The following is a 26386-nucleotide window of genomic DNA, read 5'->3' on the forward strand; positions in this document are numbered from 1 at the left end:
AACTAAAATTGTACATGTGTGGTCGATTAAGGGTATAATAATTATCTAAATCATACAAAATTATTATTCTAAATAAGCATTACTAAAAGCCAGACGATTTTGTCTTTAAAAATCATTTGCTATGTAGTGACCTTTAATTTGGAGTAGAAACAGGTGGAGTGACTTTATCCTTTGCTCACAGCTGATCGGTCCAAGATCGGTTTGCAACCTCTTACCTGGAGCATAACCTGCCCCGGACCAGGTTAGCCGTGGAGCGTAAGTTACTATGGCGATGAACACTGCTAAAAGCCAAACCACTTGGTTGGTTTTCGGTCCGTTTATTAGCTCAGTATTAGCACTGATTGGTTTAGTTCTGGTCTATTTAAGCCCTGTGTTTCTTTCAGCTCGTCAGTTCTATGTTGTGGTATGCCGGTTGTTCTGTTCATGGGCCTGTTATTCCTGAGGTTTTTTTTTTTTTATAATTAAAGATTTGAGTTTGTTCTTGAAAAGTAAAGTTAAAGCTGCATTAAGATCCTGTTTCATCTCTGCTGCAACCTATGTGTGACAATTAAGTGGTTTGTAATCTTTTATTTCTTAGTAAAAAATTACTAAGAATTACAAAAATGATTAAATTTATCTTTTTTATGACATAAGGTTAGTTTGAACTGTAAAATGCCATACGATGAAAAGTTATTTATTAATTATTAATGATATATGTAAAATATTTTAAGAACTATATAATTTTCTCTTCATCTTTTGTTGATTGAATTAACATTAAGGACTCAGAAAGCAGCAGGTTTAGGCTCCTGGCACTTCAAGAACTTATGCAAGGATCCAATGATGCACATCCGATTATCTCCCAATTGTTTACTTTAACTTAAGACATAACCAACTGTTTAAATGAATACTCACCAAAACGGGCATTTATATATTTGTGTATTTGTCCTTTCAAGCGCGATAAAACGTGAAAGAACTCAATTCAGTATTTGTATGCTGTGAGGTGGTTTGTGTGTGTGCTGCACACAGAAAACGGCATCTTGCGCATGAATAATTTAAAAATTTCTTTGTTTAAATTGGCAAAACACGTGAAAATGCATGATAAACTTTTGATCAGTTCCTTCAACTGTCCCGAGCCATTGTGCAATCGTGATTTTCGAGCTCTGTATTGTATAGTACATTTCTTTGTGTTATCCCAGAGATTGTTACGTCGTTCCGCACGGTTTACAAATGGTCTTGTTTTCCTTGACATCAAATGTGAAATTTATACATGTCTGTTTTTCTTTTTCTCACAGATGTTGACATTTTTAATCATTTTATAAGACATGCAGCAATGCTATTATCCCGCCGGGTAGATCAGTATGTTACCATTGAAATCTGTGCATCTAATCTCCCTCATTGTGATTGATATAGATTTTCATCACAAACTTTCTGTTTTTGTCAGTGAAATGTTGATGAAAACTATGATAAATTATTTTTCAACAAAATTAGCACTTTTACTTGAGCTATTACATTTAAAGGGGCAGTAAGTAAGAATTACTCCCATCTAGTGGTGAATTTGTATTTTGCAATCAAACTAATTTTGCTCTCCAGCGCCTCGCGTTTTCAAATGCGCGTTGCATCTACGGTAAGCGATATGTACCAAAAAGCTTTGACAGGATGTCTTCTAATAGCACCTCGTCGAGTTTTCCTTCTGGTGAACTGGTTTGTTATTTCAAACAAACTACAACTTGACACAACGAACAAACGAATGTTACAGTTTTGAACAAACAAAACTTACAACCTTGTTTATAGGACCTTCTCTACTTTACTCAATAGCTGCTATTCATCAAAGAGCCTGTTTAAATTTTAACTATGTTCTACTGTCTATATCAGTGTTTCCCAACCTTTTTTCAGTCAAGGCACCCTTTGAAATTTAAAAAAAATGTGTGGCACCCTACACTAGTGTTGTCACGATACTACTTTGATACTATACTTTGAAATGTGCTGGTTTTGTTTTTTATTATTATTTTTGATGTGCACAAATAAATGACAGGTAGGCTACCAGTACCATAAGATTTTCTTCTTCCTGTTCCTTTTTTTTTCTTCGTTCATGCATGTTACAAATGAATGAATGAATTAAACATTTTTAATTTTATATAATATATAATTTTGTTATAATTGCACAAGATAGCTTGTTTTTACTATATTTTATGTAGCCTAATAATTTCACAGTAAATCTCCAAATTAATGTAGAAACATCATAAAGACAGTATATTTCAAATAATTGTTTAATGGCATCTTTTTATGAATGAAGTGTTATTTGATTCTGATGTCACTGCTGCACTGTCACATGTGGATCCCACAAGCGTCCCATTTTCTCACAACTCTTAACGTTCATTTAAGACTTTATTTAACTAATTTAAGACTGCTCTCATGAGGATACTCAAAGCGAAAGCTCGAAAGAGAAGTCGAGTCTGGCGCGCGTCGTGTCAGCATCACAGGACAGCGCAACCGGATTCTCTTTTGTATTTTCTCGCTTGCATGGTTAGAAGCATTTGCATGAAGAAGAACGTGATTATATAATGTAACGCTAGCCAAAGGATGACAGAAAAAAATGCTGCTTTAATTGCGTTAAATATTTTTAACGTGTTAAACTGAAAAATATTAATCGCACGCGTTGCGTTGACAGCAGCACAACCGATGTGTTTATGTGAATACGCGGCAAGACGGACGTTGTGACAATTCGTGTGTATTTGACTGTAAGCGCATCAATGAAAAATAGGCAGCTTTATGTGGACGCACTGGGAATGAGGCACGGGAATAAAATCACATGCAAGCGCAACCTCCGCAATTCAACGCCAAAAACTTATGATTTGCATTTGTATTATAAATTTGTGCGCATTATTTGTTGTTATTAGAGACTTCCGACGATCCGAGATTGATGGTAAAGATTTGTTTTTTTACACAGTTTCCCGCTGGGAAACGCTGGTCTATATAGGCTAATAAAAAAAATAAAAAGCCTGTAATTAAGACCTTAACATTGACTTACCTGTCGAGAAGAAAGTAGGCAACTTCAGCGTCTCTTTTGAAAGCTTTCTCCTGCATTAGCTATCCCGACATTATAGCTAATAACCCTTGTTTTTGTAATCTCCGATCACGTTTCCCTTTACGGTCTTATTGTGGAGTTTTTCGACTAAGAGGACTCGTTATCCTTTGACTTAACCGTGCAGTGCAGCCTTTTAAACTTGCCGGGGCAGTGACAAAAGCGCCTCTCACTGCTCTGCTCCGTTTCTGCTGGTTTCAGTCACTTGACGCGGGCTCTGAACGAAAACGCGTTGTGGAAACGCGTTGGCCTAGTACTTTTTGTCCCTCTCTGCTATTATAGTTTTTCAAGATGGCGGAACTACATGGAAGCCTCCGTGGACCTACCCGTCCCATGTATATAAAGATAATAAATTCTTCGTTTACGAGGATAAGTCAGATCATTGGCAGAGGTATTTGGACACCATTGAGGACATATTTATGAATAAAAATATTGATTTTAGATAATAAAATACCTAAAAAGTTACTTATTGTCCCTTTAAATGTTTGTTGAAAATGGTTTAAAGGTTTTTCAAAACCATATGAAGTCAACATGAATACATGAATGAATACATCAACGTGAGATATTTAAACTCACGGGACACTGCAATTCACAAAAGTTCATTATTTGCATGTGCTTTAAAGCCTTGCCGGTTAAACATTTCAGTCGCGTGCTGTGCGCTGTTCTAACATGCGCTTTTTTATGAGCTTATACACTCGAAGCACACAGGCACTAAAAGCCTGTCAAACAGCGCCTGGTTACTGGACTAAGTTATCTTTCGAGTCTTATTGCGCTTGTACTGTCAAATAGGTTTACATAAACACAGTTAGTTAGTTATGTCTAAAGTCTTAAAGTGGCAGTAGCCTAATGGTAAACATGCTGCCGCTTGTCCTTAAAAGGGATTCCCCAAAAATGAAAATACTGTCATTATTTACTCACTCTAATGTTGTTTCAAACCTGTATTCATTTCTTTCTTGTGCTGAACACAAGAGATGATATTTTTAAGAATGTGGCTATCCAAACAGTTGCTGTTCCCCATTGACTACCATAGTGGGGGGAAATATACTATGGAAGTCACTGGGGACCAGCAACTGTTTGGTTAACCACATTCTTCAAAATAACTTATTGTCATCTGAAGAAAGAAACTTATTCGGGTTTAAAACAACTTGAGAGAGTAAATTATGACAATTTTCATTTTGGGGGAAATTATGTTAATAATTTTAATGTTAATAAAACACAAAGAGAAAATCACTCGCTCCTCTGAGAGCTTTAATGAGAATCAATGTATAATTTATACAGTGAATTCTATGTAGTGTTTTATTTTTATATTTATTTAGTTTCTTTCTTGAATGCTACTGTTAAATACACCTACTGTGGCTGAAAAAATAAAGCACTGTTTATTTCATCTGTACATTATGTTGTGTAGGCCTATGTGTATTTTTGTTCTTATTTTTTAATCACAAAGAAAATAATGACAACGATTTTTATCTTCGCCACTTGTCCCTAAATGTCTGTCATTCTTTTTTATTTTATATTTTGTTACCTTGTAAGGCTTTGTTTTTAAAATAGGGACATTAGTTTGGCTGTAATGTTCAGTCACTTGCAAAATAGTAAAACCAACATGAAAACGACCCCTGATAAAATCGTGAACCGTCATTTTCCTGAAAATCGTGATAAGATATTTTTGCCCTACAAAGAATTTGACATTTAATATTTTTGATATTATCTGGCTGTTGCGAACACACCTCTCAAGCTCTGTGCACCACAGGATGTCCTCTTTGCCATTCATCATGACGACAGGGAAGTGTTGGTCTTTGCCCTGTTTGATGGAGTTGGACCGTGTTGTGATGGTACGCACCTTACCAAACTAAAGACAAAGAGAGTTAAGAGACTATGCTTGACACAACCCGCTCAAGGTCATGAATAAAGTAAATCAATAAAGGGCTCACAGGTTTACATTTTCACCAGAGCCTTTCATAGATGGAAAATAGGTTACCTTGGCAACACGGCCATGTTCCAAACAGTCTTGAAGTTCTAATTTATCCATCCCAGTGGCACACAGAGGCCTGAAGGAAAGCACCTTCATTTCAAAATTGCATATAGTACATATATATCGCTTTTTCATTTTTATTAAAATGCTGACTAAAAAGGTTTAGAAATGTTGTCTGGAGACTGTTTAGAGAGAGAGAAAGGTGGGGTAGATGAGATGACAAATACCTCTTCATTCCTGGCAGGTTTCCCCAGAAATAACGTGCCCTGTGAGCAGCCGATACCTCAATAGCGTCAATCATCACTGGATTGCACTAGAGATACACACAAACAAATTGAAATGAGAAACTACCAGATCAATCCATCTCCAACAACAACAGCCATGAAGAAACTCAAACCTCCAGGAATCGTGAGATGTCCCTCTTATCGTTGACGCTCATGGCGACCACATTCTCAAACATCCAGAAGAAAGGTCGGTCTTCCCCTTCCTTTGGTTTTGCTTCACTCAAAAGACGGTAGAACTCAAAAAACAGGCGCCCAGTCCCCTCTAAACACAATATAATAAAGAAAACATAATAAAAAATAAAGTCTTACATATTTGCTATAGCTGCTTCCATCAGGCCAAACGGTTCTAAGAATGGTAAGGAACGGTTACGCTTATATTTCCACTTGAGCTCGGCGTATAGTGACGTTGCCAGTCAGGATTGGTCACTTGTCTGGTGTCCAACCACCAGTTTCTCTGTACCTGGCTAAACATGCTATTTCTATTGTTCTATCACAATAGAAATATCTGGTCATCCTCCATAACGTGGTTGCTATTTACATCTCAAGCCTCTGCATTTACATTACATTCCAAAGAGTGGCCGTTATCAGCCCCACAGTGGAAAATGAAACCATATCCTTACCGGCTGGGCCGGACCGGCACATAATTTAACAGTTAAGCAACAAGAATGGTTTGGCCCGATGGTGGAAAAGCGTCTTGTGTTAATCTAAGTCAGTTTTCTCATTCATCGTCCACCGGGCTAAAATTATATGTGTGATGGCTTAGAAAATAATAGCACAATAGCACAACTGCACTTAACAGGCTGCATAATTTGAGATATTATTCATGTCCGTCTCGCAACCCTACAAGGGATGAGCAGTTTGGAGAATGGATGGATGTATGGATTCATGTCCATAGCACAAAACATGATGACTTTAACATAAAACACTTTTTAATAAAAACACACTGCCATAGATTGGATTGTAAACACACCACAAAAATAATTCAGCATGTGACATAAAACAGCATGTTATCATAAAAAAATGATAGAATCTACAAGGGGTTTGTGTGGGAGGATGAAAGATAACCTTAATAATATTCATAAGTTTTAATGTCTTACCGTACAGGCCTTTCCTAGCAGGGTTGACAATTGAAAGGTCATTACAGGGACTTCCACCAATCACCAAGTCGAAGGGCCCCCATTCAGCAATCTGAGCAACAGAACAGCACCATCTAGTGTTAGCACACTACACTGCACATTCACCTCAGGAACTCTGAAGATCCATTCGTTTATTTCCAGATGTTTTATTATACAGTGCAACAGTGCAACTTCCTTTTTTCAGTTTTTCATCCATATGCAGTTTTAACATAAGGATTTAAAAAAAGCCTTTGTTAAAGTTATAAGCCATGGACCAAACCAAACAGCTACAAAATGAATCACATTACAAAACTTTGATTTTAAGCAAAAACTTATTTGAAAATCAGACACCAAGAAAGGTATAAAACTGTGTACTTAATGGATTTAATGATGGAAACAAATGCAATGCTATATATATATATATATATATATATATATATATATATATATATATATATATATATATATATATATATATATATATATATATATATATTTGCAGAATCATGGCTAATGTAGTTTTTCACCAGGAATTCCTTGTAGCTCACAATAAGTCTTTTTTTAAAGGTAATAAGTTATCATTAAAAATCAATCCCCCATGAAGAAAATGAATGGGATTTTGAATCAAGGAACATGACTTTTGCACTCTAATCCCAGCTAACAAAAATACGTTCTAAGAACTTTTTGCTAATGGTTCATATTAATATTATGAAAATGTTGTAACTGAATGTTCTCTGAACATTCAAAACGTACAGTTTTTTTTAAATGTTTAAATGTTTTTTCTAAGTTATGCAAACTTTAAGGAAACATTCCTTTCGATAATTTTGCAAACATAATAGAAGCGTTACTTTTTAATGTTCTTTGAATATTCTTAAACAAGTTTACATTAAAAAAAAGTGAAATGAACTTCCAACTAAAATGTTTCAGAAAAAACCTTCCATGAACAATGTATACATAACATTTGTGTGCTTATGTTTTAAGAACATTATTAAAAACCAGATAACTTTGAACAAACTTTCTATTAATGACATTTGAAGAAAGTTTGTTCATAACAGGAGAACCCTGCTAGAATGTTAGCCAAAGTTAGCGTGAGTTGATAAAGAAATTCCCTGAACACATCCGAGTAATTTGGTGTAATATCCGGTCACTGGGGTCTTAAATGCCATTTAATTAGGCATTCCAGATGTTCTGCTAAAGGAAACTGTGGGAATGGCATGTATACGTCTTTATCCTTGGCACGTCTGCATGTGCCAGTGCGAGAGCATATCTGCAGCTGGACTCTTTTCAGGCCTTCTCATTCTTTCATTGTTTCATAAATAACCCAACCCAGGGCCCCAAAACCACCCTCCAATATATCCCTTCTCTCTTTTCTTCTGCGACAAGAGCCCTTTCATGCATCCCTCTCTGCGATCCCGCCCAATCCAGCCTCGCAACAACAATGGGTGAGTGAATGAGTGATTGAATGGGATGGTGAGGGGGTGAATGGATGAATTGAGGAGAGGGGATTTAGGAAGGGAGAAAGCGCCTTTGTGTTCCGTCACTGAGGCTTAAGACAACTTGCAGCTCTCTGTGTGTGTCTGAGCATTTGAATGTGAGGTGGAGAGATAATAGAAGCCAAACAGAAACTTGGAGGAGTGACGACAAAGACCAGACTCAGGTGAGGCCATTCCCCTTATCAAGTGCTGTTGAAACAAGCAACATGCTACTAAACAAATAACCTTGGGCCAGGTGCGTGTAGCCTGTGTAGCATGTGACGGCACCAATCGGTCTATACACATTCAGAGTCAAATGAAACAGCTGAAGGGCTGAGTCTTACTAGGTTAATATGAAAGCTGATTATGTAAAAACAGCCACAAAAGACCTAAAAAATCATTAAATTATCTACAGTGAAAACGTCAAATATAGCAATCAGAAACAGAAAACTGTCAACTCACATTTTTTCTGGTGATGTTGCGAACATCGTGCACATACTGGATTTTTCCTTCATGCCGGACAACTCCCACTGAAATTGAGTCCTCACATATTTCTGATGCAATGTACAAATCAACATTGAAGCCCAAGTCCCGAAGCACCAGATAACCTGCAAATTAACATTAAAACATTCATAGTAACTTTAAATTCCAATAATCATAATCATTAGTGTCCATAGTTCTGGCCACACAACACAACTTTATGTACTTCGAAATAGGGGTGTAAATCGGACAGTTCATCACGATACGATACGATATCGATTCTCTCAGCCAGCGATACGACATTTGCCGATACCTCAAAAAATTCTGCGATACGATTACGATTCGATTCGATTCAGGGCTATATCGATCGATTAATCGATATTTAGATATTATGTTCACACAACCAGTTATGTTTTATGCAACCAAAATATATAACATGAACGTATAATTAAACTCTTTGAAAATTGCACACCCTCTCCCAATTGGGACATTTACAACAGAAGAGGTCATTTGCAAGTACTCCATTCTTGTTCATTTTCATAAATCATGTTTTTTATTATTATTGTGCATTCCAAGTAATATCAATCAAACTGCAGCTGGGTTGTTTTGATTAATAATACAGGCAAATTACAAAATTAAAGTTAATTGAAAGTGCTTTAATATGTTAAAAGTTTTTTTTTTTTTTGCAGAGCAGATACATTCACATTTCATCTTTCTGAGTCAAACAAAACCAAGTAATTGCTCTGGTAAATAATACAACACTCGGTTAATCTTTGTAACGTTAATCTCCTCAGCTGACATAGACGCCTGACAAACTTTGTTGTTGTGATAACATACAGTGAGCTTTTCCCTCACCACTAAACGAGCTGCTTTAGTAAGGTTCCGTGAAAATGTTTCAGCTTTTATTTTCCTTTTACAGCCTGAAGAAGATATCACGGGTTCATCAAGTTCATTGAAATGATCCATCCTCGATCACTTTTAGTCAGCTTTGACGAAACTCCTCTTAGCCAGCGCGTCTTTTCAAAGTGACATCTGACCTGAATACTGCGCGCTGAGTCGCTAAAACGGACTTATCGTGTTGTGTTCACCAACAAGGGTGTGACTGCTTGTCTGTTTCTGCTGTAAAACATGAACTCGCGATGCCTTGACAGCGGACAATACCGGCTTTTGTGAAAAAACTTGTTAAGGGTTCAGTCAGTCTTGTCAGGCATCTATTTAAGATGAGGAGATTAACTTTATAAGACACACAGGCAGACAGTATGGTTGGTGAGTAAACGAAAATGTGCGCTTTGGCGGAAGGATGTTGCGTGAGACTGTGGAGAGTGTCAAAATAAATGTGTATATCGATATTTTATGTGTGGAATCGATGCATCGTATCGTTAGACGTTATATCGATGCATCAATCCATATCGATGTATTGTTACACCCCTACTTCGAAAGTCTCACACACAGACAGTCAGACAGACAGACAGACAGACAGATAGATAGATAGATAGATAGGCCTAAATATGACTTATAATACTTAAAAATAAGACAAAACAAGCATTAAAATAAACTAAAACATGTAAAACTCAAGATAACCTTATTTTAATTCACCCCCTTTTTGAAGAACCAGGGTTATATATGACGAATCCTAATTTTAAAAGCATTATTTCTATACCTGGTAAAGGAAAAATCTTGTAATTTAAAAATATTTTATCAGGTAGTCACATATTATACAAATTATTGACATCTGTGAATCACTGATGGTGTAAATTTCCCCAGAAAAGGTGAATATAGAATCTAAAGAAACATCATATTGACCTGTCGCAATGCCATCAAACAGTGAAAGGACTCTGATTGGACGTCTCTGCTCTGCTGGGACTGCAGGGTAACTTTTTGGACTTTCCTGGAAGAAAAGAAAGTAAATATGTCGTATAGTTAAACAGCTTTGCAAACAGAGAATTTCCCTCTCTGTAAAAGTTAACGTGAGACTCACAAACTCCTGTCCATTGTCATTGACGAAGAACTCTTGTAGTTTCAGGCTCCAGTCGTGGCGTTTCTTTAACACACCGTACTGTTGCAGCGGTTGACACATGTAGCAGCGCCATGGGTCCAGATCACGGGCACTGTTGGCCGCTCCTGCTCCCACTAATATATCCAGACAGTCCACACAGAAACACCTGCGGGCAAAGACACTGATCAAAGACAGCCTTTAAAAAAGCAAATGAAACCGACAGTGTTAAAGGTGAAGTGTACCTTTTTCTACTATGAGTTTAATATGTAAGCCATTTGTAGGGTGAAACTGTGGCACTTTTAAACAATGCATTTTATTTGAGTGGCCTGACATGAATTTGAAGAGCCAGGGCTTAAAAAAAAACCCTGTAAAAATTGTATTAAAGAAATGCAAAAATACAATACAAAGTACAGCACCTCAACATCACAGAGTTATTATGATTATAACTAGATTATGAGTAAAAACTACACAAAATAATGTTTTTATTGCTGTCGTGTTCTTATATTTGACATTAATTCACATATTTGTTTTAAATGTAATTTTACATTGTCAAGTGATTTTAATTCAACTTGGGCTGTGATGAAGGTGTACTGACTACCCTAGTGAAAAATAAATATAAAAATATGTTACTATTATTATTATACATTTTATTTATAAGCGCCTTACAAACACAATAAAACAATCAACATTAAACAAATACTCATTATTACAGCCTGGATACAAGTATTAAAGTATAAAAGTAATCACATAAAAGCCTGCCTAAAAAGATGGGTCTTAAGGTGAGATTTAAAAACACGAAGACTTTCACTGTTTCGCAAATCCTGTGGCAGCAAGTTCCATAAATAAGGAGCTGCATGACTAAAGGCTCGGGACCCCATAGAAGTAGCGCGAGTTTGAGGAAGAATAAGAGTGAGTGCAGAAGAGGATCTTAAAGTACAAGTAGGAGTGTAGATATGAAGAAGGTCAGATAAGTATGAAGGGGCAAGATTACTGAGTGGCTTGTAATTAAGAAGAATTTTAAAATCAATACGATAATTAACCAAGAGCCAATGCAAGTGTTGTAGTATAAGAGTAATGTGTTCAGTTAGAGGAGTTCTGCAGATAATTCAAGCAGCGGAGTTCTGTATTAGCTGAGTTTGCAGAGAAGCTTTGAAGGCAGTCCATGAAAAAGAGTGTTACAGTAATCAATACAGGAAGTGACTAAAGCATGAACAAGAATCGCAGTGCTCTTTACTATGAGAGACAGACAAACTTGGTTTATATTAAGTATGTGGAAATATGCAGAGTGAATGACACTGTTTAAATGTGCTGCAAATGATAGAGAACTGTCAAGGATGACCCCCAAACTTTGAACATGTTTGAGCTTGTAAGTTATCAATATTCACAGATGAACACTGGGATGAGGGCGGTTATGGAAGTGAAGTGTGACAAAATTCCAAGAATGAAATGAAATGCGAGATTGAGTGAGAGATTGCCGGACAAAAATGAGTTTGTGAGAAGCATGAGTTTCGTACCTGCAGCAGTTGGCGTTTCCACAGAGCAGCACCTCTCTGCCGCCACAGCACACGGTGCAGTACGACTGGTAGCCATCGTCATCGTACATGTAGGAGATCTCTAAATAAACATCCTGACACATTCAAAAATAAAAACATATGTAAATAACTTAAATAGCTAAGCCTTCTATAAACAGAGTCCCTGTTTGCAGCAATGTATCGTGTTGCTGCAAATAGTGTAATAGGATAATGCAGCGATGATGGAAATGATCCGTGGCACTTCCTTTGTCCCCCTAAGGTAATCAATAGATACAACACTGGTGTCCAGGTGTTAGGATCGAGTGCTATTGTTTGACAATTTTAAGAGCAATCATGTCAGCGCGTGTTGGATAACCATGTTCCCAGACTCTCAAGTTGTGCTGTGTTCTGTTTTGAGAATGTGGAGAACAAGGTCAACTCTTACCTTGCATGTTAGGCAAAGGCCTCCTTCAAACAGCGGGTGGAAGGTCGCCACTCTCATCTTTCCACAAGAGAGGCAGAACTCTGAAACAGGGAAGCAAACATATTGAGGTGGCTGAGTCAAAATACCAGAGTAACCTATTCTTGGAACCATCCGTATGAATGGGCTGAAAATGATTAACCAATGAGAAGCATTTTTCTTCTCAGCATTTCTCCTCCTCTCTAGTTTGCTTCCTAATCTAGTTGTCCCACTGAACCTGGTATTGTTTATCACAAATATTGTTGGCTCTTTTACAAACTGCATTTTGTTCCTCTTTTGTAAGTCGCTTTGGATAAAAGCATCTGCTAAATGCATAAATGTATACTGTATCCAATAGTTTGCCATCGCTTTCCGGCAAATGTATGTTTACAAATATAACTGTGATGAAGTTACATTGTAGATATATATTTTCCAGCTATAACTGCAAATTAAAAACCCAGTGAATTATTTACAAATAATACTTATTTTCATGTTATTGGTAAAATGGCTGATTATTAAAATCGTATACATGTTTGTCACACACAAAAAAACAATAGAACTTAAAAAACTAAAATCTGTCATTTTAAAAGTTGCAAATGAAATTAGGCATCACAACATTATAATGTGCAGTATGAAAAATTTATATTTGGATATTGATTGGCTAAAATGTTAAATGTTCTGTGTTTTTAAAAGTTTACTTTAAGTGAGTGACAAGGGACGGCAAAGGAAATCCAAATGTAAAAATAGAGGAAATTAGCATGAACAATTATATATCTAACGTGGTACTGATATATTGTGCATCCATAAGACAAATATAAATATTTGTATTGACACATGCAAAAATACATTTGCTAAAAATAAAATGTATTTTATACAAGGCCATGGCTCCAATGCTGTTAGGGGCCGTTCACACAGAACAGGTTTTTGCATTTCACTGCGCTTCTTTTCCCTTGTTTCTGTGTAAACATACACTTCTGCAGTGCTTTGAACATGATACGGCGTTGTAAAAAGTTACTTGTGGTTCAACTTAAAAAAATGCATCTCTAGACCTGGCTTTTTTTAAAAGAAAAAAACGTCTTTGTTAATGGATCCTTATGTTTTAATTGGTGAATGCAGGGCTTGTAACAGGTTGCAACTCTACACACCTTCAATACTTCTGTGATTCTTCAAAACTTCATGGACCATTTGTTCTGAAAAGCAGATGAAATGGCAGTCATGAGCAACAAGTTGGAAATTCAAACACATTATAAGAGTTAAAGCTCAACGATGTCTTGTTCACATCAAGTCCAATGCTACTAAATTGCGCAAAAGTGTAAAATATCAAAGTTTTGATACAAAAACTATGCACACAAAACACAATACTGTATTTTAATTATTTATATGCCTGAATCAATTGTTCAGAATTTCAATGGAAAAAAAAAAAGATACATTTTGAAAAAAAAAATTAAAAAAAAATTATATTTTATACTGTGTAAAGGAGCTCATAGAATTCACTGTTAATCTTGTCACACAAGATTTACAATAATTTGGCCATTTAGACATCAATTAAGTATCTGTATCATTTCAAGGGTTAGTTCACCAAAGCATGTTGTTCAAAACCCATATGGTTTGATTACCTAGGCCTCGTTTACACTGTCAGTGAAATGTGACCCAATTCCGATTTTTTGCTCATATTATGGATGTGTTCCATGACCGTGTAAACAGGAAAAAAACGCATGCATTCGGATATTTCGAGATCGGTTTCAGGCCTCGTTCATATGTGGAAATAAATCAGATATGTGCCAATGCGAATGTCATGTGAACAGGCAGATCGGATTTTCTGAGGCATAAGGCTACCTCCGCACTTTAATGGTGAGAAAACCTGACGCGCATCTGCAAAGGGACGGATGGCCTGACAAAACATTGTGTCGTCGTAGGAGAGGATTGTGGACAAACGTTGACACAACATATCAAAGGTTGGCTTGCTCATCCTAAAATTTCGGACCCACTGCTCCTCGTTAAAGCCAATATTTAAACACAATATATTATGGTCCCAGTAGTCCTGAGATCTCTCTCGCACAAAATAACTGAAGCATATGTGCAGGCTGCAATGATGGCACTTTTCACCCTCTTCTGCCTCACAATCATGATGATGTTTGGCGAAGTTCGCATTTATCGCAAAGCTAGCATCAAGCATATTTCGCATTCGTCCATCTGCGCAAGAACCCCATTTAAGCATGCGCAATGTCTCAGATAGTATGTCAAGTGTAAACACATGAATCGGATATGGGTCATAATTGAAAGAACGTGTAAACGGACGGTAAAAAAAAAACTGATATAGGCATCAAATCAGAATTGGGCATCAAGACCTGCAGTGTAAACGAGGCCCTAGACTTTAACAGAAATCTTTCAGGTTTGATACAAATCTGTGTTCAGAAGAGACTTATGGGATGAGTAAATGATGACAGAAATGCCAGTTTTGGATGAACATCCCATTTGGAGTGCAACGATCGGTTGTCACCCATGAACATGAATAATATCCTTAGTGTAAGCTCTAACCTCTACTGTAGACGTCCTCAGTGCCAGGCTTGGCCTTACAGAGGCTGAGTCGAGCTTTTTTAGCAGAGGGGGGAAACTCCGGAGGGCTGGAGTCCTGCAGCACTGAGCTCTCTGAGGCCATGGGAAAAACACAATACTCAGCTGGAAGAGACACAAGTGCACTAATATTACTTACTGTTACAATCAAACATGCTCACACATTGTGAATACTGTGTGTAACTACATTTATATTTCATAGATCTGGCACTTAGATAATGAAGCAACTTGCATTCGTATTGTGAGAACTACTTTAGCAGCTAGTTAGTAATTATCAAGAATGACCACATCACTACAGCATTTATTCATAAAATAAAGAATTTTTTGGTATCAATGATTTTTAAACTGTTGATTTCTGCCAGAAAAATGCCCCAAAATAAAAAAAAACATCAAAATATATTATATTAATATAATAAATAATATATATTATTTAAATTAGTGCAAACTATAGATTATTTAATTATTTGTGCTGATTTAAATATAAAATATTTAAAAAATATATTAATTATCATAAATCATTAATCAGTTATTGTGTCCAGGCAGGTTAATTGAATTACTTTATGACAATTTAGACAAAAACATTGAGAAATTTACCAAGAGAAATACAGCCATTAACATGCAGACAGAAAGCTGTTAGACTCTTCTGTTCCACATCTGTAATCGCTGAGGGGAAAAGCCAGCAGTCTATAAATTGTAAAGTAATTAGATAGGCTATTTCCTCTTTCTGATCCCACTGTTAAGACCACAGTACAAGAGACTTCTGCTTGCTCATCTCTGCAGTGGTTTTAAAAAAAACATTTTCAGTGTCTTGGTTCTAAACTCAAATACATCTGTAAACTCAAATATAAGTACCCTTCGGTTTTACGGCCCAGTATCAACTATATGAAAACACAATGGTACAAATTCAAAAAATGATTGATATGTTAGATATGTTTTAAACAGAAGGTTTAAGAAAGATATTAAAGGACCTGATACACGTTTAAATGAGAGGAGACCAGACAAACTAAACCTTGCAAACAAATAACTGCACCAGCTCAACTTATGTTGTGGGTCTCTGACAGGGACTGTGAATGTTGTGAATGTTGCTTTTGGTTAATGTGATGTCAGCAGGAAAGTAAGACATTTTAACCGCACATATAAACATGCCTGGGAAACTCACTGAACTGATCTATTACTCACAGTTTTTCCCAGATAAAAGGGAAAGATAAATAATGTACTTCAAAAAGTTGACAGCTTCAATTCTGAAAACACTGAAACCCTCTGAAACCAAAGTTGCTCTCCTGAAAACCTAAGGTATCAGAGATTTAAATATGATGTACAAGCTCTAATGAATCCTTAACAGAGGTCTATGATCTGACACACTAAGCTGGTAAGTGTGAGAGTGTAACCTGCTATTACCTGACTAAGCCCTGATGCCTGAGGGCCCTGCAACTTGATTTTTAAGCAATACCACAAATACTTTACGGCCACAGATTTACACAAAATTTGAACACCCTTTGTTCACAAAGTTCCACACATTTCATTTCATTTGTTTAATCATTTTGCTTTCATAATTTAATTACGCTTTCAACTGCCAATAAAAGTGTAGATGTATCAGCTCTATTTAACACATTTTCCACAGAATCAGGGCCGAAAATGTAAAAATAATTAAATAAATACAGAAATGATAACTATATTAATTTATTAGTGTTTTTAAAGCAGTTAATATATAATCATATAATATAACTAATACAAATAATCAAGTCGTTTTGTCCTCAAGACCTTGTAAGCACTTATAATTTTTTTCTTTAGCAAATCTCAAAATGAATATCCATTTTTGATTTTGCAGATATATTCTGCTATGTGTGTGGGGTAACAAAAAAAAAAGGGATTGTTCGTTAAGTCGCCGTCTTGGAACTCAACTACAGTGTGAGACTACAAATGAATTCATAACATTCCCTTGTAATAACAGCTTTGAGAAAAACTTGACCAACAAGTTACATTACTTTCCTGTTGCTAACATTTTCTATGACTTGACAAGATGGCAATGCTTGAAATTCTGCCAGTAGAAACTGCTCAGTCTGTAGGGCTTTCTGTAGAAACTGCTGTAACGGTTTTAAGTGTTTGTCTTTTCATGTCTCGTGGTGGTTCAAGGTACCCATTTATTTTAATATTTTGTTCAGTTTGTGTATTTAGTTGCTGTAAAGGGAATATTTTTACTGAATTCATTTTGTCAGCTATTTTTACATTTAGACTTAGTCCTGTGTAAAATATACTTTTTAGTTTCCATCATATTTAGTCAATCTTGTCCTGTTTTTAGTCTAGTCGACTATGGCCTGGTTTCACAAACTGGGCTTAGATTAAGCCAGGATTAGTTAGTTCAAACGTGCCTTAGAAAAAAACAATACTGGTGTGCATCTTGAGACAAAACAATGTTTTTTAAGATATGCCAGTGCAAGTTGCTTTCAGTAAAAACAGCTAAAAAATGCATTTTAGTATTTTAATATTTGCAATTTATCAGTTAGAGGCCATAACAAAAATATTTATTGACTTATTGGTAACAGCCAGAATTGTATTATTGGTGAATCAAAATTGTAGCCATGGTGCTTACACATTATTTCATTAAAATCACATGGAATAATATATATATTGTAATGCCATTCAATAATATTAATGCATTTTAAATTGTGGTCACTAAATATACCACCTATAGTCATAAGCCTTTGTCTGCATCTTATTTGACCCCAAGTTAAGACCTTTTACTCAAGTATTTTTTTACAACTGCATGGATTGAGTGTGAGATCTGAGGTGCTTTAACGATGACGAAGTGTACTCACCCGCGTTCTCTCTGGGTTTCAGGCCCTCCTGGCCTTTGGGCATAAAGCCACCATGAGCCCAGTCAAGCATGGGCTTTATCTGTTCTTCAAGACTGTCTGACTCACTCGGAGGAAAAGTCTTCTCTGCCCGTATACTAGCCACCTGAGGACATGCAGATAGTGGGAAAGCAGTATGTCAGATTAACTGTAAGAAAACAGAAACCATCCTGGAAACAAACGTCTCAGGTGGAATAAAACCAACTATGTGTACTGTGTCTAAAATAACATGTATTCAGAAAGACTATCCTCTCAGTAGAAATAGAGACAAATTGCAGATATTAATCATGCTGTATGGAGACTGCAAAAGAGTGGGGTACAAAAACAGAGAGAGAGAGAGAGAAAGTAAAGTGTAGCCAGTCGTGTCGTTCTGGTGCATGTCTGGGCTTGGATGCTTCTGTTAAGTTTGTTAGGAGGTACGATTCACAGAGAGATAATTAAGGAAGATCTGGGGAATTCCAGACTTTCCAGATGAGTGTTTTCCCAGTCTCCTATTTATCTCACACATAAACACATACACACTGCGTTATGTAAAAGTAAAGTCCAAGCTCCCAGAATTCAGAACAGGTGCATATTTTTGTATAATTGTCTTCTATTAAGTGAACTACAGATGTTGCAGCTAATTCCCCATAGGAGAAAATAGCGCTATAAAACAATGAACACAGACTGCTCTCTGGTCTCACCTCCAGGGACTGGAAGATTGCTCTACGGTAGGAAGCCAGTTTGGTGTAGGATGACTGGTTGAAAAACTTCGGGAAGGCTGTGATGGAATCGAGTTTGTCAGCAGACACCTGCAAGATGCACATGACACCAGGGTCAGAAAGTAACGAGGGCTCAGGGCAAGCATTTGTTTGTGTGCATGTTAAGTTAATAATTTAATTGTATATGTAATACACTATATACTGTATATATTAGTGCTGTAAAATGCATTAACGCATGTGATAATTTTTTTCAGTTTAACGCGTTAAAAATATTTAAAGCAACAAAAGAGAATGTAGTGCAGTACTGGCACCTGTGTTTCTGTGAAACACACAACTTGTGCTCACAGAAAGCCGCTTGAGACAGCACTTGAATGGACAAAATCACACAAAATGATACCAAAATGCTAGTTTTGTCGAATATCCTTGCAAACACAGAGTGAAATAAGTTAAATGAAGTCTTAAATTAATGTAAAGAGTTGTGAGAGAATGGGATGCGTATCAGGTAATCCATGTCATGTGCGGCAGGTCTTAAAGTGACAGCGGCCTAATAAATCTGTTGCTGTCTGTCATTAGAATAATAAAAGAACAAAATAAAAAGAGAAAATCGCACACTGCTCTTGACAGAATAACATTTGTAGCTTTAATAAGGATTCATCTATATTGAATTTAAAATTTATGCAGTGAAGACTGTGAAGTGTTTGATAACTTTATTAAATTTCTGTTATTATCTGTTAGACCTACCTGAAAATGCACTGTTTACAAGGTTACATGTGTTAAAAACAAGGAAAACAATATTTTTGTGCATTTTTACAGGGCAAGTAAAGATCTGAACCGGTCTGACTGAGCCAATTGAAAAAAAAAGAGCCCTGATATATTGAAGGGCACAGGTAAATATGACATTTTATATAATAGGTTTATGTGAGGATTGTTTTAAGTTCACTTAAATTAAAAGTTGTAATATTTTTTAAAGCCTAATAAATGTTAAAATTGATAGCTTTCAATTATACTGTAATGCAGAATGCCTATAATTAATGGTATAAATAATTAATTAAAATTGAGAAAAAATCTATTTCATAGAGACATCAGTTAGCAGTATTGGTATCAGTGATGCCTTCTTTCATAAAAAGATTCCATTAAAGAAATATTTAAAATATAGGCTATTATCTTTATGCTATTTCTACATTGACTTGGAGATTAAATGTAAAATTGTAAAAAAAACTTTTATATATAATTGCATTTTTTTTTTTTAATTAGTAAAAAAAAAAAATATCAATTGACAGCACAAATATATATATATATAGGATGCACCGATTGGGAAATTCTGGGCCGATACCGATACCGATGTTTAACATAACAACTTGGCCGATGGCCGATGCCGATGCCGATGTTTTTTCTTTTTGTTATTTATTCCTTCTTTTGTGCCACGGAAACATACAAGTCTTTCGGCTCTTGATCACACTATCCTAGAATGAGCACAAATTCAATCAGACCAATTTATGAAACAAAAAAAACCTTTAATGTCACTTTCTGGTTGACAGTTATAACCTTATTTATAAGTTCTTTTTCAGTTGTTATGAGGAGCAATATGAGAGAGAAATTTGGTAATCATTGTCTGACCCAACAAAAAAAACATCATAATATTCATTTTATTTTTCGTGTTCGCATTTATGAGGGAAAAAACACGGGTGAATGTTCATACCAAAATATTAAATTTTAAGCGCGCACGCGCTCTTCTGCGAGTGAGAGAGAGAGAGAGAGCCCCGACCGCGCGCGCGCTCTCACTCACTATTCAGAGCGGTCAAGCTTCCCCGTACTTTTTGACAAGCGTCCTTGACAGGGAGGCCAGAGCTTCTTTGCAGCTCAAGTCGGCGGCGGTGTGTACAGTTAACGCTCTATCTGTTGACGGCGCTGAGGGAAAAGCTCCCGCCACTGGAAGAAGCGGTCGCCGCCCATTTATGTCCTCCTGCGCACCCATCAAAGCCGTGCAGAACGTCTTCAGCACTCGCGGATCGTGCATAATCCGCCGCTTCTTCTGCTACATACCATGGTCATTCTTTTCTCGAGAAAAGGAGTTTTCTCATAGAAAAAAATAAAATAAATGCGTCATTGTACCCAGCACTTCTGAAAATGCACTTCCGAATGCGTCTCTGTCCCCAGCATATCAAACCAAACTGACGCCCATGTGACATCGGCGAATGTCATTTTTATTTCCCGATGGCCGATGGCAGTTAACGAGGCAAATATCGGCCGTTACCGATGTTCAGCCGATGCATCGGTGCATCCCTAATATATATATATATATATATATATATATATATACACAGTCTTCGATGTTTAATAATGTAACATATTTTTCAGAGCTTTTAATTAATGAATTTATTACATTAAATTAACTAGCACTGAATGCATTACATTTCACACACTCCATGACATTCAATTTGATTCTGCCAAATGTTTTGTTTCATAATTCACATAATTGCAGAGACGTTCAAACTAGTGATATCAGAGGTACCAGTACTTCAGGATCATATCAAAACGCCAATAAAACAATGTCACAATTCCAGTTTTCCTACAGTATCAGTATTACCAAAAAAATATATCATTCAAGTGATGTCACCACGGTCAGCAGTACTTTATTTAAGCAAGATCGAGTCAGTGGCAGTGAAAATTACGGCAATCTCCTGGAAAAACAGGTGTTTGTTTTCTTTGAATTTTGTAGAAGATGCTGTAAACAAGTTATTATGTTTAACCATGATAAGTCTTTTTTTTTTCTTTAGATAATTTTTTTCTGAATGTTTACTTGAATTGATATTGATGTTAATTACTTGAAAGCTCTTTTTATTTGTTCTATTGCTTTTTATTTGTTTCTTTGTTCTTGACTTTGTTACTGACTGTTTACTTGAAAAATTGCTTGGAAAAACTTGAAGCAAAGTTTATATCATTATTTTAATACTGATAATATTTACATCAATATTTAACATTTAAAATAAAAAAGTATGTTTAATATCATTTTTGGCAGTGCTACTGAAATTGAGATCAAAATTTCACTGCTATTAGTATCAACTACTGAAGTTGTGGTATTCTGAAACCCTTCATTTTGTTTGTTACCTCTGAGAATTTTCCATCTCCAAACCACTGCAGCCAGCGCATGCCGTGGGACGCCTGCCTCTTCCCTGTTGCTCTCCAGGGCACCACCATCCCGGGCCACCAAGAAAAGCCCTTTATCTTGCCCCAGACTAACTCTCCAATCCCAAAGCCTTTATTATCCTGAGGAGGAAAATTAGACATAGTTGACCATAAATTAACATTTTCACACTCACTGAAACCTGCATTAGATTTGAAAAGTACACAGACAGAGATTTCAGTGAATAATAGCTTTAATGTCAATTTAAATTTATTTTACATTTTTAAATCTGAAGATTTGACTTCTTTTGTATGTCCTAGTTTTATGTTGTTTTTTGGTCCGTTTTGATCCCACTCAGCCTGTTTTTGTGTTCCACAGATAAAAGAAAAATCATGCAGGCTTCGACTAGTAGATTATAATTTCTTGGAGAATTATCCTTTTAAATAAGATGGACAATTAACCTTCTCACTGCACAGATTTCTTTGATCCAGTTACACAAAGAAGGACAATCAAATGCTCTGTTGCAATCAGAGAGCTGGATTGAGCATGGGCTGAGACACAAGCAAAACCTCTGACACTGAGCTTGTCTGAGCACGACTCTCAATCAGTCAGGACCATTTCAACAGCGCTGTTGTTTCCTCACCTGTGCGAGTGTCAGTGAGTATTTTTGAGTCTGTGCTCAACAATGACTTAGAAGATGCTATAACCCACAAAACCCCCATTCAAGATCATCACGGTCTCTTTGTCTTGGTCATCAGTGCAGCTGCCTGGCTTTGTGACACGCAAAGGAGAGGATACACCACACGCACAAAGGCTGTTATCTTCACATTCAAACGGAGCCGTTCTGTGAGGCTACTGTTACAAGTTGAAGGCAGGTGGACAAATATTGGTACTTGTGGATTGTTTGTGCATTAACATAAAGAGAAACGGGACATGACAGGATAGGTGGATTGTGAATTTGTGTGTGTGTGTGATATCCTGGTACCTTGTACTCAGGTTGTCTGGCTGTGTCAGTAGTCGAGGTGGATGTGGCGCTGCTCTGTGCAGAGTCTTTAGAGTCCTGTTCCATGAGCTCCAGTATGGGACCCTCAGGAACACTAGAAACCTACAGACACACACAATTTCAACCTTTAGTCAAATCAAAACAAAAACAAAACAAAAAAAATAATAACAATAAAAAATATTGCAATGATAGGTACAATAGAAAATAAGGGGCAAATTTACAACCTGCTGCCCTCACAGACTTCTAGGGCAACAACATTTCTGTCAACACGTTTTTGTGTGTGTTTTTACAAATTGTGAGGCAGTTCAAAATGATTTTCTGTGGTAACTGATGGCATGCCACAGTGATGTCAACACAGCTTAAGTTGAATTTAGTCTGGAATAATCACTTAGGATAGCTGTGTTCTGGAACATGGTAGCTGGTTTCTGGTCATGACTTGTTTTTGCCAGCAGGAACCTTGACCAAGATGGTCTACCAGGGGTGTGTTTCCTGTACAATACCAATATCATAACTCCCTGCTTAACTATCATAGTACAATACATTGTTGGAGATGACTGTTTTAAATAACTGTAGTAACTGTGGCACATCCATCGTTCAAACCTTGCTCGTTCATGTAGGTGGTGGAGTAACAACAGCTAATTAATCGGTCTGAGATTTAATTAATGTCATTTTACTGCACTTTTTCTGTCTTTGCACACAGACACAACACAGACAAAACAACCGCGAAAAAAGACTTATCGGGGAAAAATGGGGGGGGGGGGGGTTGTCATGACCACTGTTTTGATTGGCTGGGTACAGACAACTTCAAATGTGTGAGAGCATAAATACACAGTGATAGACAGCTCGACTTAAAGGTGTTGAGTTAAGAGTGAGGAGCTGACAGTGGCATGACAGCTTTAATCTGCCGTGAGGGTGATCTCTGTTCGTCAGCCTGGATTTCAGTGTCTGACAGACAAAACTTCACTTAAAGCATAAAGCAGCTTTGTGTGTGTGAATGTGAGCATTACCATGCTGCTGTGATCCTGTTTAATATGTCCCCTCTCTCTGTTGCAGGGTTTACTGTGAGCTGTCAGTCCTGCCTGGAAAATAGTCCTGGGACGAGGCCTTTGCCGCAGACCCGTCTCACAACCAGACCCAATGTCAGCCTTTTCCTGAAACCATAATCCCGTAACAATAAGCTGATCCATATGTCCTAGTACTGTACCATATTTATAGGTACATTTTATAGAAATGTTTCTAGAAATAATGATTAGCGGTCAACTTTTATGGGGTTTTCAATGGCCACTAAAATCTAGAGTGCAGGGTGGCTAATGTCAGATATTAGATTATAATATTACATTGCTGAAACTAAATTAATATGATTATTTATAATGATTATTTACTTTAAATCTCTCTAAATGTATATTTTGTTTGCTGCTTATTTACACGTTTATAGACCGGAATAGTCAAGTATTTACAGGATGGGAGAAGACAAAAGTTGCATTCAAATATTGTACTAGCATGTATCAATACTTTAGACACAATATAATTCCATACACTCTATTTGATAATTTTGATAATAGGTTGGTAAGGCAAGGTTATGCACACAACAACACCTGCTCAGTCTGTAAACTATATAAATTCCCATATTCTGACCTATATCTTCAATGTTTTGCTTTATTTTCTCTTTGCACTGAATGCACAAGCTTTATCAGTATAGATGAAAATCGCAGGTAAGCACAAAACACAAAAGAAAAGATAAGAAGTGATATATAATACAGTCGTATCTGTTTATCATCATGTATCTGATTTTAAGGAGTCTTTATAGTATAGACTGGATAGCCCTTAACATCTTAAAGAGTGAAATGTGTTGTGGGTACAGATATGTATCACAACAACAAATTAATAGACGTGCATACACATGCACAGTTTGCAGTTAGCGCATGTGTATAGCAGACTCTTTGTTTAAAAGGGCGGCAGGAATGCTGCACAATGCGTTCTTCTGCATGTTTTGCTCTGAAAATCTCATGTGGATAATCAACAGAAGTTCCATGGAAGTGATACTCAACTCTCTATGTATGTGTTTTCCTGCATCTGTTCAGATAGCCTCCATGATGCACCTGCTCTCTAAAATTACACAACCTATTGGGAAGTTATCATTTTTATCACCATAAATGCATAAGTAGTCTATCACAGCAGAGGTGAATGAATGGAGGAATCTATGCAAATTTGATTATACCACCACATTTTGGCGGGGAAAATATCGTGGGTTTCCTCCAGGTGCTCCGGTTTCCCCCACAGTCCAAAGTCATGCAGGTAAGGTGGATTGGATATGACAAATTGTTGTGTGTGTGTGAGAGTGTGAATGTGTCCCAGCACTAGTGCAGGGCTGTGTCAGGAAGGGCATCCGGCGCAAATGTGTGTGTAAAGTGGACCCTGCAAACGAGCAGGAATAACACTAGGAAGATGGATGGATGGATATATATTTCCTGGACTAAAGCAACTATTTTTGCCCTATTTCAGCCATGTCTCCGGACACAGCAGTAAAATGGACTTTGGAATAGATGTGTCTTATTGAAGTGTTCTGTCAGTGTGCGATAAGATCAGATGTGTAAGTAAATTAAGTAAATTCTCACCTCACTGTAGGAGGAATCCCAGGCACTGTCTTCCTCTGTGTCGGAGCGCTTACGAGACCTCTTTCTTCTGATGCTGTTCACACTCTCGTCTGAAAGATTAAGGAAGTTCATGACAAAGTATAAGAAAATTCAGACACTTTAGTTTCTATATACTGGATATTATTTTATCCTAGGCATACCTGGTTATACGTTTTAGACACCTAAGTGATCATTTAATTTAATTTATTCAAATGTACTGAATAATAACAATTAGCATTTCTAATAGTAATATAATATTTGACAATGGAGGAGATAATCAATCTAATTCCCTACACTCTGTAACGTTGTTGATTACCATTTAAATTATTTTGTAAAATAATTAAGATAAGATAAACTTTACACACTGTTCCAAAAGTATAGCCACAAGACTTAAACATACGTGTTTCAGACTAGTGTGATAGAATTGCTTACTAAAGTTATATTGAATATTGAAATTCCTGTCATAATTATGTAATGTCACTAAACATGGTAACTTTCACATGATAGTAGTCTTAACAGTAGTCTTAATGATAAAATGACAATTCAATCAAGAAATGTAATTCACTTATCTGCTATTGAACCCTCCAAAATGTCTTGCCTTATATACTTGCATTGTAATTGCATTACTGTAGACATAAGTTTAAGTTACTTTCTGAAGTAATTGGCAGAATGTCCCAGATGCTGAACCCAGAACATGAGTCTGTGTACCTGCGGGTGAGGCTGCGCCTCCGTTCTGTTTGGGGCAGAAAGGTGAAGGTGGCTCTGCCGCAGTCAGTGGGCTGTTCTCATTGGTAATCTCCAGACCGCTGTCATTCTCTGACAATCCCTCCCCCACAGACGTGTCGCCATTCACGGCAGCCTGAAAAAATTGTGGATTATAATCTTCACAGAGTTTATAAAGATCACAGAGTGCAAACACAGCATTTGGACAGCTCACAATCAACAGAACTGCATCCCATGTTACCTGGCACAGCTGAATGGGTGTGTGACGGTACAAATATTTTCTGTTCTTATTCATAAAATGAATGAATTCCCAGGGAAAGCAAGAACTGATAAGAATATAAAATGTGTACCTTGAAATGCAATGTAAGTCGCTTTGGATAAAAGCGTCTGCCAAATGCATAAATGTAAATGTAAAATACATACTAATG

General features: G+C 36.7%; 1 protein-coding gene across 3 annotated transcripts in view; it reads right to left on the reverse strand.

The window, feature by feature from the left end:
• dnmt3bb.1 (DNA (cytosine-5-)-methyltransferase 3 beta, duplicate b.1) overlaps positions 1–26386 on the reverse strand; it is a 70686-nt gene that overhangs the window by 2679 nt on the left and 41621 nt on the right. The window contains exons 3-21 of one of the 3 annotated variants that reach the window (XM_081385894.1): positions 25944–26094; positions 25218–25306; positions 23610–23753; positions 22585–22704; positions 21584–21742; positions 18458–18565; positions 17739–17880; positions 14887–15027; positions 13494–13538; positions 12334–12413; positions 11892–12004; positions 10360–10543; positions 10185–10269; positions 8364–8509; positions 6412–6502; positions 5428–5576; positions 5258–5343; positions 5037–5106; positions 4786–4907 (exon numbers count right to left, since the gene is read on the reverse strand). In XM_081385894.1, coding sequence (XP_081242020.1) covers positions 4786–4907; positions 5037–5106; positions 5258–5343; positions 5428–5576; positions 6412–6502; positions 8364–8509; positions 10185–10269; positions 10360–10543; positions 11892–12004; positions 12334–12413; positions 13494–13538; positions 14887–15027; positions 17739–17880; positions 18458–18565; positions 21584–21742; positions 22585–22704; positions 23610–23753; positions 25218–25306; positions 25944–26094 — 2225 coding nt within the window. The remainder of the gene's footprint in view (positions 1–4785; positions 4908–5036; positions 5107–5257; positions 5344–5427; positions 5577–6411; positions 6503–8363; positions 8510–10184; positions 10270–10359; positions 10544–11891; positions 12005–12333; positions 12414–13493; positions 13539–14886; positions 15028–17738; positions 17881–18457; positions 18566–21583; positions 21743–22584; positions 22705–23609; positions 23754–25217; positions 25307–25943; positions 26095–26386) is intronic. The other 2 variants (XM_081385895.1, XM_081385896.1) reach the window with 2 other exon arrangements.

The sequence above is a fragment of the Scardinius erythrophthalmus genome (assembly GCF_964197995.2).
Source record: "Scardinius erythrophthalmus genome assembly, chromosome: 15".
Lineage (NCBI taxonomy): Eukaryota > Metazoa > Chordata > Actinopteri > Cypriniformes > Leuciscidae > Scardinius > Scardinius erythrophthalmus.